This window comes from Corvus brachyrhynchos, unplaced genomic scaffold (assembly GCF_000691975.1).
Source record: "Corvus brachyrhynchos isolate BGI_N302 unplaced genomic scaffold, ASM69197v1 scaffold68, whole genome shotgun sequence".
Lineage (NCBI taxonomy): Eukaryota > Metazoa > Chordata > Aves > Passeriformes > Corvidae > Corvus > Corvus brachyrhynchos.
In genome coordinates this window covers 720441-732926 of record NW_008240039.1, presented here as the reverse complement: position 1 = coordinate 732926, position 12486 = coordinate 720441, and the positions used below count along the sequence as shown (strand labels likewise).

The window sequence follows — 12486 nt, the reverse complement described above, 5'->3', positions numbered from 1 at the left end:
TTATGTTTAATTGTGAAGTTTGCCAGAAGGAACATTCAGTTACCTAAGAGGAGCAGCAGCAGAGAGAAATAGTTTAACCAGTCACTTTCCAGACCACTGATAAAAATTAAAACTAGGACTCACACACTTCATATTCTTGGCCCAATATGCTTTTTTTGAGGCTCAGTCTGACGGTACTAAGATGAATAGATGCCTATTATAGGATCATGTGTGTGTAATATTTCATTTTTGTCCTTCTGTTATCAGAGTATGGGAGGTCTGTTCTTTAGGAGCCTTTCTGCCCTGTTATTCTCTTTGCCAACCTTCCCTCTCATCCTTGTTGCTTCCTTCCCTCCTTCCCCCGTAAAAAAGTTGATATCCATTGTTTAAGAGTGCCTAGCTTAGTGTACTTTTGATATTTGCTACTTCTGAAGACAGTTCTTTAATCATAAGTACCGAAATGGTGAAGAATTGTACTGCTTTTTTCATTCTGTAGTGTCCCAATCCCCAGTGGCTCGTTCACATCTGGCAGCTTCCTGCTTCCCATAAGAAAAATCCATCCAAGGCTATGTCTGTTTTAGGACAACAACCTCGAAACATGGATGCCATGGAAGTTTTTACAGGCAGAATTCCAAGTCGTGGTAGACCATGGGACCAGTCCCATGGTCAGTCAGGGATTTTTTGTTAGTATTGGTGTCACCTTTGTGTTTACCGATCTCATCACTACCCATGGCCACTCTGAGTCCTTCCCCCAGGGCATGGGAACAGTCTCCTTTGCCCAGTGCCAAACCTGCCTGTTTCCTGATGACTTGTCCACAGTGAGGAAAAACTGGAGACAAGTCTTCAGACTTTATTTCTATGCTGTGCTGTGGTTCTACACATCTGTGCAGCAATGTTTGTCACACTCTGTCCGCTGTTTGAATTGTACTTTGCAGGTGTGGAGGAACAATTGGAGCCATCTTTACGTGTCCCTTAGAGGTGATAAAGACGAGGCTTCAATCTTCAAAACTGGCCTTCAGGACTGTCTACTACCCCCAGGTGCAGCTGGGGACCATCAGTGGGGAAGGAATGGTCAGGCCAACGTCTGTATCCCCTGGGCTCTTCAGTGTTCTCAAGTGAGTGCTGCTCCTCCTCTCATTCACTATTCCTTGACACACTGATCAGAGTTTCACTTCACTAAAATATGGTGTCTAATGGGCGTCCTGAGGGCTTTTATCATCTCGGCTGTAGCTGACTTACTGAGCTCTCCTCTGCTATTAGATGTTGTCTTTGCTGATTATTATTATGCATCAGTCCTGTCTGTACCTGTCTTAGTCTCTGTTAAAAGCCTTGAGTGGTTCAGACTGCAGTGTTTGATGCTCTAGCTGCTCCCTTTCAGATGTGTGTTCATAAGGAAGAGGAAATGTGAAATTATCTAACATCTGCTCAATAGTTCTACCAGCAACTATGACAATCTCAGCTACTGTATTTTAATACCAAAGCACCATCGACTTACGGTCAGACCTCCTGCGGAAGGATTGAGTTTGTTTGGCTGCTTGGGCACCCCAGGGTGATGCAGAGGTCCTGCTGAGATCAGGTGGCAGGAGTGCCAAGGAAAATACCGACCAGCAGTGCAAGTTGAATGATTTTATGTAAGGCCAGCACGCCTGGCAGACTGCTTAGGGAGAAGCTGCACAGTTATATAACACTGGAGTGCTAATTCAAATTCTCTGCAGAGTTCTCTGGCTGGAGTCATTCTGGGACTTGAGTTTCTGTATTGTAAACAGCCTGCTTTCCCCTGCCAAACATTTCTTTGTCTACTCAGAGGTGAGTCTAGAGCAATTCGTGACTGAATGCATAAGGCAGTGCCAGTTTGATTTTAATTTCCTTTCCTTTGCTATCTTTTCACCTTGCAGCATGGGACTTTAGGCAGCTGTAACTAATGAAAGTGGTAACTTTTAAGGCAAAAAGATCTTAATTCATCCTCTGGGCCCATCTTTTTCTGGGGTTGTCTTTTTTTTTTTTTTTAGGGAGAGAGAAAATGGTTTAAAATGGGTCAGCCTTTTAATATATTTATTAAGCTCATTAAGTTTGGTGACTGGGATCTTGATTTCATTTCACTTGAGGAATTGCTTAGCTGTATGTATTGCCAAGTTTTCAACCTGATTACTTTAGAGGGTTGAAAAGTGAGAGCAAAGTATTTCTGCTGTCATTCCCTTGCAGGCAGCATCTATGAAGAGCAGATAATGCTGTTGATTATGACCTGAGAAAATACAAATGTGGGAAGAAAGAAATGAAGTTTGGTCCCTTGCTTTCACACTTTCATCCCTTTCTCAGTCCTCATCATTGTCAAACTGAACATGACTTGGACCTCACGGTTTGGGAAAATTGTATGGCTAAGGAAGGAGCCATCAGAGCTCTACCAATAAAATTGCTGTGTAAGAGTTAAAGGTGTTAAGTATGAAAGCCCCTTAACTGCTGTAAATAGAAAACAGGTACCCAGAGGGCAGGTTAAGTCTGCTGCTGATAGAAAGCACTTCAGAAGGACAGGCTGGTTTTGTCTAATGCATTTAAGATTCTGATGAGTTAGCCCAGCTGGAAGCTGCAGTCGTGACTGTTAAGTGACAAAGAACAAGTAGTTGGTGGATCTGTCTCCTTGGAAACACTCAGCCGTGGAGTTTAGACAAAAAGTTCAACTCTGCTGCAGAAAACAAAAGTGTTTCAGAAGCTCGTGTGTCTCCTCCTGCTTAATGAGGCTAGGTTTGAAATCTATGGGGAGCACTCTCAACAGTGCCAATGACCTAGAGAGCAAACTGTGAAAACCTGGCAGTTCCAGTGGGTGCAGTGATCTACCCACGGAGCCCGGAGCCATCCGGAATTTCTTGCATGGTTTTCCCGTGGTGAGCTCAGTTAAGAGAGCTGCTGCACTCACACCATTTGTAGTATGATTGCCACATTCAGCTTTCTAAAAAGCACATCCCTAGGTAATTGTGAAAGGAGAAAGGATTTCTTTTTTCATGTCTCTGTACAGAACTGTACAGGAAGCAAACTTCTGAATTGCTTAGATACAGAAAACACTAAAAATACTCTTTGTTCATCAGGCTGAACTATTACTGAATTCTCCACAAAACTTTAATTCAATTCCTGACAGCTTTCAAAGAATGGAAATTATAACCTTGTGCCATTGGACACTCGTTTGCCTGTAAAGCACTGAATTTTATGGTACAGTGTCTTTTACTCAGTGTATAATTCTACTTATTTTGTAGTATATTATGTAGATTAAAATCTAGGAGCTTCACAAGTCATACTCTGATTTTGTGTAGTTCTTTTGGCTCTCTGCCCCACTGAACAAGAAACTAACTTTTAACCCAAATACTATCTTCTCCTTCCCTGTTTGTTTTTTATTTTAAGGTCAATTCTGGAAAAAGAAGGACCAAGGTCACTCTTCCGAGGGCTGGGCCCAAACTTGGTTGGAGTTGCACCATCAAGGTAAATAGTTAAACTCTTGCTAAAAGACACATTTAAGGTGCCAACACAAATGTTACAGTACAGTTGTGATTCAAAATAATAGGCCATGAAGTTATCCCATCTGTAAACTTTGTGCCTGTATTCTGCTCAGTGTACACACCAAGAGATACTGATAAAAATCTGGTTGACGCTTTTTAACACTGGAAGGTGCAGAGCAAATAAGGCACTTAAATGCCAAGTATACTTAAGTTCCAAGTCCTTGCAAGAGCCACTTCTGTGCTTGAAAAGGAAGAGGTAGTGCAGCAAAGTCTGTAGGGTTAATAATTGCATTATTTTAATGTCCTGCTTCCATGAGCACATACCAGTGCCTGCCTAGCAGTGAGTGGGAGCTGCATGCCAGGGGAGAGGAGTAGCTCTCTGGGCCTTGCTTTCCTAAATTCCTCTCAAATGCAAAACTGCAGCTGAGGGAGAAGGAGTCTCATTGCTGCCACACAACCCCAAAAGGGGGGTGTGTCCCTCTTCTAGCAGCAAAAAAGTTTGTTTGCATTTGGAAGTCTTACAACACCTATATGGTCTCTCCCTGTGACTGTCCTGTTCTTGGCAGGGCTGAAGATATTTCTGTCTAGGAAATGATAAAACTCGTTAGCAGTCAAGATATTGGCAGATGTTCTCTGCCTGAAACAACCAGTTAGAAAGGAGCCTGAAAAGTGATGAACTCCCTCTCTGGCCTCTTGCCTAGTAGGTGGGATGTCCCCCCCAGCAGCAGGGAATCCTGTTTCTGTACAGGTAACCTTTGCAGCAGGGCTCTGAATCCAGGACTCTGCTTTTCCATGCAACTCACTCATGCTGTCTGTTGTGTTCCTTCAGATTCTTCCATAAGGTATTTCATGGAAATTCTCAGATTGTAGCCACCACTATCCACCTTTTTCTAGCAGTTCACTTCAGGGAGCTGCGAGCTGAACGTACTTGGCTCAGACAGCTCCTTACTCAGCAGGTTGACTGCTGTAGATCAGCTCAGCTGCCTCCGTTCCTGTGCATTTTGTAGGGATTTAAGGTGTATAAAACTCGAATTTCAGTCTTATAGCAGGAAGTGCTGCTAATGCAGTTAGAGTGCTGAACAAATGTATGGAAAACATGGGCTCCAGGTGGGAAAGTGACCTTCCCAAAGTGTGTATAATGCCAGTGCAAGGGTAGATGTCTGATCTAACTTGCTTTGTCTGCAATACCATGCTGCCTCCCATAGCAAAATATTCCTACCCTGTGGGTGTCAAGTCAAACTGTGGCGCTGTAATGTAAGGGAAGAAAGAAAACAAAAAGCCCTATGCCCTTGTAGATGGAAGTAGTCATGTGGAGGCCCCTTCAGAGAAAGTTTTGGCTTTCAGGGGGCAGGGTGAAGAGCAGTAACTGTCTAATTTGGCATTGTCTGTATTACATTGCTTTTCTTCTTCTTTTCCCCACAGAGCTGTCTATTTTGCATGCTACTCCAAAGCCAAAGAGCAGTTTAACAGCATGTTTGTGCCCAACAGCAACATTGTGCACGTCTGTTCGGCAGGTTCTGCTGGTAAGTGTTTGTAATTCCTCCTCCCCCTGGTCTGCAGCACTGGCCCAGTGTGCAGCCAGAGCAGGCAATGTGTGCACTGGTACCTGAGATGGTGGCTCTGAGATGCACTTTGTACCTGAAAGGATTTATGCCAAGCTGTTGCTGCTACAAGACTTCTTCCAACCCTCTCAATAGTTGGGAAATAATTAGAATGGCTCATACGGCAGGGACTGGGCTGCCTGTCTGTGCAGGACCTGGGCTAACACACCAGTCCTGGCTGATGTCTCTGGTTAATTGTGGTTTATAAACAAGAACAAAGGCCAGTGGTGGCAGGTGCTGAATATGTGCACTTAATCTGAGTGGTATATGCCAAAAAACAGGAGTTTGCTAGCTCCTATCTGGCCTTGTCTACAGAGGAACTGTTTTTCTGTTCAGCACGGAAATATTTCTAGATTGTTGTTTATTAATCTGGGATGTTTTTCCAACTGCAATGCTCTGGTCATGTCTCTTAATGCAAGGAAAAAATATTAGTAAACACCATTAAACTTCTGATACTGCTTTTGCCAGATTGTTTCAGGATGTTGTATTTTTCCTACCAGGCTGGGAAAAATAGTTTGTTCTTGTCGGAAAAATACTGCAGAAGAGCTCCCCTAATTCAATCATCAGTCACGAAAGTGGTCACTAAAAATAATCGTTCCCAAAGTAAGCCCTTAATTAGGGGTGGGTTCTGTTAATGAGCGGCTCAATGGCACCACCTACAGCCCTGGGGAACACGAGTCCAGTGCAGGTTTGTGTCCCCACGGGTTTCCTTTGAGCTGGAATTCCAAAACCAGTCAGTTAAGGAAGGCATCTTGTCTGCAACAGCCTTTAGGAACATGACACACATATTAAAATAGGTGCAAAAAGGAAGAATCCATGGATTGGTGCCTCCTGAATTTTAAAATGAAGTTGGAAGCTGTGCACGTGTGTGGCTGTTGACACCTCTGGCTAGAGCTGGTGATAGAACTGTCTCGCTGCACAGGGGGTAAGGTTCATACAATGGCCTGGATTCAGCTGTACTTCTGGTCTTGTTTTCTTCAGCCTTTATCACAAATTCCCTGATGAACCCTATATGGATGGTGAAGACGAGAATGCAGCTGGAACGGAAGTAAGTAACTGAGGGGGGGTAGTGGGTGCTACCGAGTGGCTACAGGAGCCTCTGGAAAACTGAACTGTTGTGGTTTTACTCATGGCTCTTTGTGCTTTGATAGATCTTGCCCAGTTTTTCCCTGACTCTCAGTTCCACCTTTCAAGCCACCTTGATTCTGTCTGGTCAGACTAAAGGTTCAGGTTCTGTGTGTCTTGCTTCAGTTTGATGCACAGAAACTATTGAGAAGGATGTGGGAGTTGCCTTGACTGCTGGGTTAGGTTCAGCCTCTGGTTTCACTGTAAATCTTTAGTTTAGCATAGCATTATTTTTCTCTCTGCTGCTTACAGAACCCTCTGTAGTTCTGGGGTTGATGATGAGGATAAATGTATTGAGGACTGAATAGAAGCTATGGAAGGGTCATGAGAGCTCATGTGGGAGGCTGAGCACAAGGGTGGAGTCTGTGTCCCTTTTGGCAGCATCACCTGTACAGATCCCAGATCAGGCAGGTGTGTTATTCAGGTAGCTGTAACAGAAAGGGTGCTGGCTTTAAATTGTGATGAAGACACAGCAGTTTATTTCATAAAACTTTCTAGAGGCCATAAGAATCTGCTGCAGTGGTTTAACGTTCTTTTGCCTCCTTCACCATTGTGTTCCTGTTAACCACACCTCCTGAAGGCAGAGGGAATTTGACAGCAATCTCTTTCAGTTGAATGATTCACAGTCACTAGTGGATATCAAAGCAATAAGGGACTCTGCTAATAATGTGACTGCTTAGAATGGAAGTTCCTTCCTGCAAGGACATGCTAGGTCAGATAAAAAGGATCTTATAAGGCACAACAACTTTATAAATAATTTATAAGAGTTAATTCCAGCACTTTGCAGGGTGGCACCTTTGAACTGAGTGCTGCCTTTTAAAATGAAGGATCATTTCTCATGCAGCAGACTTCTGTCTCTTGGCCTGCTAAAGATGCTTTGTGTCAAACTGGTGATTCCATTTAAAGCCAATGTCTCTTCAGTGCTTATTGTCTTTTAAGGCCTTGGTGTGAGCTGTGACAGACTAGATTGAATTTGAGCTGAAGGAATTATGAGTATATATTAAGGAAGTAGCAAAGCCAAGTGTGCACTCTTAGCATGGTAGTAGTCCTGCTCTGTGCAGCTTTCCTAGGAGAATTTTGGAGTAAAACTTAGAGAACCATTTCTGTAGTTATAAAAACTATTGAAAGCCATAAGGGTTTTTTTTAACATTAATTCTTTTTCCTGGCTCATGATATGCTCTGTTCTGTTTGTTTTTTAGAGTGAGGGGCTCCAAACCAATGAATGCTTTGCAGTGTGCTAGATACGTTTACCAGACAGAAGGTATCCGTGGTTTCTATAGGGGCCTGACTGCCTCCTATGCAGGGATTTCTGAGACCATTATCTGCTTTGCTATTTATGAAAGTTTAAAAAAGCACTTAAAGGAAGTCCATCTGCCCCCTTCTTCTAACGGGACCGAAAGGAACTCGACAAGCTTCTTTGGACTGATGGTTGCTGCTGCTGTTTCCAAGGGCTGTGCCTCTTGTATTGCCTATCCTCATGGTATGTTAACCCTTCCATTTATGAGTGCAGTGCAACAGCTGTTGCCTGGAATCCAAGACAAATGATGGGCCTGGGGCTGTAAAACTCTTAGATGTTCAAAGGGCCAAATGCACATTGCTTTGGCTTCTGCACTGACATTTTCAGTATTGGTCCCACTATTCCTAGTTAGACATGTGATTGGTGATTGGGACTTGCTAGTTTAAAAACAACTCAAAAACCACCAAAAAATGGATTGCCTAATGTTTCTGTTCTTACTAGTAGCCTCAGCTGGGTAAGTACCCACAGCCTTTGGGATTCTGTGATCACGTTGTGGACTGAACGGTGTTAGTCTTTTTGGATAGATGTGAATGATGTGGTTGTGTAGAAAGAGCAGCATTGATTATGTGAGCATCAGTAAAGCATTTAGATCTGCAGTAGCTTCAATGAGCAAATCATTCATTTATTCCACATGAAAGAGAACTCCTCTTTAACTCTTCCTCTTGCCTGAAGGACAGTGTGTCCAGGGTTCCATGGCTGGAAGTACTGGCTGGTAGCTGGTACAGAAGGTTTTCATGTCCCTGGGGTTTGAACACAGGAACATTCCTGGTACTGGCACGTTTCTCCTTGGTAACTCTGGGCTCTGGTTCCCTGTTGTGCAGAGGTCATCCGGACACGGCTGCGAGAGGAAGGCACCAAGTACAAGACTTTCATCCAGACAGCTCGGCTGGTGGCACAGGAGGAGGGGTACCTGGCCTTCTACAGAGGACTCTTTGCCCAGCTCATCCGGCAGATACCAAACACAGCCATTGTCTTGTCCACCTACGAGTTAATTGTGTATCTCTTAGAAGACCACGCAAAGTAGCAGAGCCAAGGCTCCTCTTACAGACTGAAGACCAATTTTTTCATTGAACAAATAGTCCTTTAAGAGACTGGTGCAGGTGGCAGTGCTGGTGGGAAAACTACAAGTCTGTGACCACCTGTGGATATTTCCTTTTGGACTCATGCTTTCTAAAAGGTCTCAAGTCATTAACGTTAATAGTTAATTATAATTTTTTTTAACTTGATAATTAAACTGCTACTAAATTAAATTACATTATTTAATTTAATTATATGTTTGTCCTTTTCCTTAAGCACAGCCATATGTGGTCAACCTCATACTATCAAGTGATCTCTTGGACTGATGTTCATTAAAACTGTATTAAAACAGGAGAACTGGCTTGGACATTTGAAACTGTCTTCTTACCACTGGGTCATATTGCTTGTGAGCACTGTAATAGCCTAAGTGCCCAAATAAGTTTGAGAGTAGTTCTGGTTTTTTCAAGGTGCATCGTTCACTCCTGTGTGAACATCCTGGAGTGTTCAAGTAGGACAAACTTGTTTCTCTGTTTTGATGGTATGAACTATGCACACCAGAATCTCTTAGAAAAGCCATTTGCACTGGCAATAGGATTGTGGGAGGCTTTTAGGAAGAATGAAATTACAGTTGTGTGCATGCCTCTGTGCACTGGGGATACCTGGTTATGGTACTGGGTATAAACACATCTGTCCTGACTTGGCTTTTAGACCTTGCTTTTGTGCAGGCCTGAGAGCATAAAGACAGTCAGTGACTGCGGCCTGGCTGCCCTGTGGAAATTCCATGAGATAGAGATTTTCAACAGTTCTTATGATACAATTCTTACCTTTGAGATTAGTTCTTTCAAATACATTAGAATATGCTTTCATTTTAATAGTCTTCACCCCACTTGTATTGCAGCAGCACCTTGTGATTAAAATGTGGCATATGAATTATTACTGACAGTGCAGGATAACATTTTAGCACTCACATGTAGGCTGGTGTTTTGCTTTGCCATACTCTGCCCTTCTGTTCATTAGTGTCATTTGCTTTGGCAGCTGAGGCAAACACGGCAGCATCTGAGGCCAGCTTCGGCCTTCCCTGCTAGTGACAGCAACGAGCTCCTCATGATCTGAGCAGGTGCTGAGTCCTCGAGCATAAACAAGTGTTTCTGGACAGCTTTGACTTCAGGGACTGCTCACAGCAGAGATGCTGTGTGGGCTTGGGAGGAGCATGGGAAGCGTTAGCAAACAGCCTGGTAGCGAGCAGGGCTGTCTTTGATCAGGTGAAGTTTTCAGGCTGGGATTTTGTTGCAGAAATAGGATGGGCTGGTAACTGGATTCAAACCTTCCCGTTTGTTCCCAGTAGACCCCAGCTGATGACTGGTACTTGAGGTCATGTTTGACATCAGTGTGATGTAGGAGCTTAGTGCAAAGAGAGTAGAATGTGTGCGTACCTCATTATGAGGCAAAACTGCAAAAAATAACTGATTTCTATTATGTCTTACTGGAAATAACTTATCACATTCCCCCTAAGCTAAAATAGGAAACAGTTGAGTAAAAATCGACATGGCTTTTTTTATGGAGATGATGAGAGGCAAAATCTTCAGTCTCTTTATAGGAGGCAAAACTGTCAAACAGTGTTGCTATTTTTGAGAAATAGGACACTTGTGCTGCTACTCTGAAACATTTTCTGAGATTTGCTTTTCTAAATTAGCATTCCTCTGTACTTCAGTGCACTAGCTCACTTCTAAAATGTTAGTCAAATGTGTAGACTGCTGATGTCTTCTGAGAATGAGGAGAAGGAACTCCAACCCTTTTGAGAAGTCTGGGACTCGGAAAGAGAGAAGGCAAGAGAAAGTGAACACATTTTTGTTTGCCTAAATCTGATGGAAAATCATGTATTCTGCAGGATTTTTGGTTTTGTCCTTTCAGCTTTGCTACCAATCCTGACAGAGTTAGTCTTAATTTGATAAGGGGTTAATAAGCTATACCTGGAGACAACAGAGTTTCTGAATTAGTATAATTAAATCCTTTTTCCTTCCTCTCTCTAATAGAATTTTTAAAATTCACTAGCCCTTGATTCCTTAAACCCTGTAAAGAGTTACCATTTTTAGGTGACGCTCTGTGAGCAATCCCATTGATGTCACTGAGTATGGAATAAGCCTATTACCAGAGGGAAGAATTTGAAGTAGCTTTTTCCAAAATAATACCTGAATTTAAAAATAACCAAGCTTTCTCTGCTTGTGAAAGTTAATCTAAAAGAATTTTTCACTGTTCTTTCCTCCAGCTTCTTCAGAAAGTCATTTTCATGGAAGGTGGGTAAAGGCTTCATTACTTTGTAGCTTAATTATCAGTAAGGTGATGAAACTACGGTGCTATCTGAAGTGACCACAAAGATTCCATTAATTTTACCAGGACTGCATCCCATTCATAAATTAACAGTTGAATGGAAGTTACACACATACTGTTGCTGCAATATTATGAGCTACTCATGTTGGTTAATTTAGTTTTGGAAGTATTTCTGAGCCACTTGAGGATTTCCCAAATCCTTACACTGTAAGACTTAACTGCCTCCCTTTAGATATCTGTGGTTGCCTTGATAACCCTCAAAATATCCGCATTTGCTGGGAATTGTGTTCCATGCTTGTACTGTGATGGTGCCCCTTGCACAAGTTCCTCATTAGCTCCTCTACGGAGGAAACTTGTAAACAATGCACCTCTGGTTGCACTGATACTGCAGATGGAGCCGATAGGAAGGGAGGGACTTGTGTAGGAAAAACAGACCAGCTCTGCAGCACAAGTCCTGGAGGACACGCACAAGGTCTTGGTGTACCAAATGACTGGGTGGGTTGTTCTTCCTCCTTTCCCTATCATTTGGTTTCATTATACAATCCCTAAGTAATCGCACTAAACAATGGAAGAGAGATGGAAAAATTATACGCCTTTTAAATTTGTTAAGATGAAATATTCACTGTTACTCCGTAGAATTAATTTCCATGATTAAATCTGTACAGATGGAAATGGAACAGTGAAGAGCCCAACCGTAGTTAAGCTTACTCCCAGTACAAATATTTGTCTATGAAGAGCTTTTCCATTTATGCCTTTTAAAAAACATGATGCTGACAAAACTTGGAACTCCTGAATTTTAAGCAATTTTATTGCGCTGAGAGGTTTTTCTTTTGTTTTAATCACAAAAACAGCTACACAACTTGAGGCTGGGTCAGTCTCATATTTTGGAAAGATCTTATTTTCGTGTAAAAGCACGGCACGACTGTCAAACGACCAACTGCTTCACGTTCTGTGAGAACAGCAGATGCCACCTGTGCGTGCTGAGGGATGAGAGCATAAACGGGGTTACCTTCCTTTCTAGGGGAGAACTGACCAATTGCCGGCTCTCTGCCTTTTTATAGACGCCTTGTTTCCAGTCTTGTTTGTGGTGCTGGGGGTGGATGTGCTGAGGGCTTTGAAGCCTTTTCCCCCTCAGAGCTGGGGCCCGCGAGGGGCCGTGGGGCAGAGGAGCGGCCGGGGGCACGGGGAGCGTTCAGCCTGGAGAGACTGAGGGACGCTCATCCCAGTCTGCACCACCCTCCTCAGGGGAGACGGCAGACACTGATCTCTGCTCGCCGTGGGCAGTGACAGACCCAAGGGAAGGCTATGAATTTATGTCAGGGGAGGGTTAGGTGGGGTATCAAGTTCTTCCCCCAGAGGGTGCTGGGCACTGCCCAGCCTCCCCAGGGAATGGTCCCGGCCCCGCGGCTGCCAGAGCTCCAGGAGCGTTTGGACAGCGCTGCCAGGGATGCCCAGGGTGGGATTATTGGGGTGTCTGTGCAGGGCCAGGAGTTGGACTGTGTCCCCTGTACATCCCTTCCAGCTCGGGCTATTCCGTGCAGTGCCCGGCTGCGGCGGCCGTCCTTCAGCGGGGCCTGTCCCTGTTGTCACACAGAAAGCGCCGCCGTCTAAATTTAGGAGAGGCAATGCCCCCCCGCTCTGAGCTGTGCGGGCC

The 12486-nt window shown here is 43.8% G+C and overlaps 1 protein-coding gene across 1 annotated transcript; it reads left to right on the top strand.

Annotated features, from left to right (window-relative positions):
- Nucleotides 1–892: 892 nt before the first annotated feature.
- On the top strand, nucleotides 893–8871 carry SLC25A33 (solute carrier family 25 member 33). Its single transcript, XM_017744097.1, has 6 exons — nucleotides 893–1094; nucleotides 3370–3447; nucleotides 4887–4987; nucleotides 6047–6113; nucleotides 7390–7670; nucleotides 8309–8871. The coding sequence occupies exons 1-6, from the start codon at nucleotides 1048–1050 to the stop codon at nucleotides 8509–8511; spliced, it is 777 nt and encodes a 258-aa protein (XP_017599586.1). The 5' UTR covers nucleotides 893–1047; the 3' UTR covers nucleotides 8512–8871.
- Nucleotides 8872–12486: the final 3615 nt, after the last annotated feature.

Excerpts from the sequence above, each read along its gene's own strand:
- SLC25A33 (XM_017744097.1), top strand. The coding sequence starts at position 1,048 with ATGGTCAGGCCAACGTCTGTATCCCCTGGGCTCTTCAGTGTTCTCAA. Across the intron at positions 4,988-6,046 it reads CTGTTCGGCAGGTTCTGCTG|CCTTTATCACAAATTCCCTG; the intron begins GTAAGTGTTTGT and ends TGTTTTCTTCAG. Across the intron at positions 7,671-8,308 it reads TTGTATTGCCTATCCTCATG|AGGTCATCCGGACACGGCTG; the intron begins GTATGTTAACCC and ends CCTGTTGTGCAG.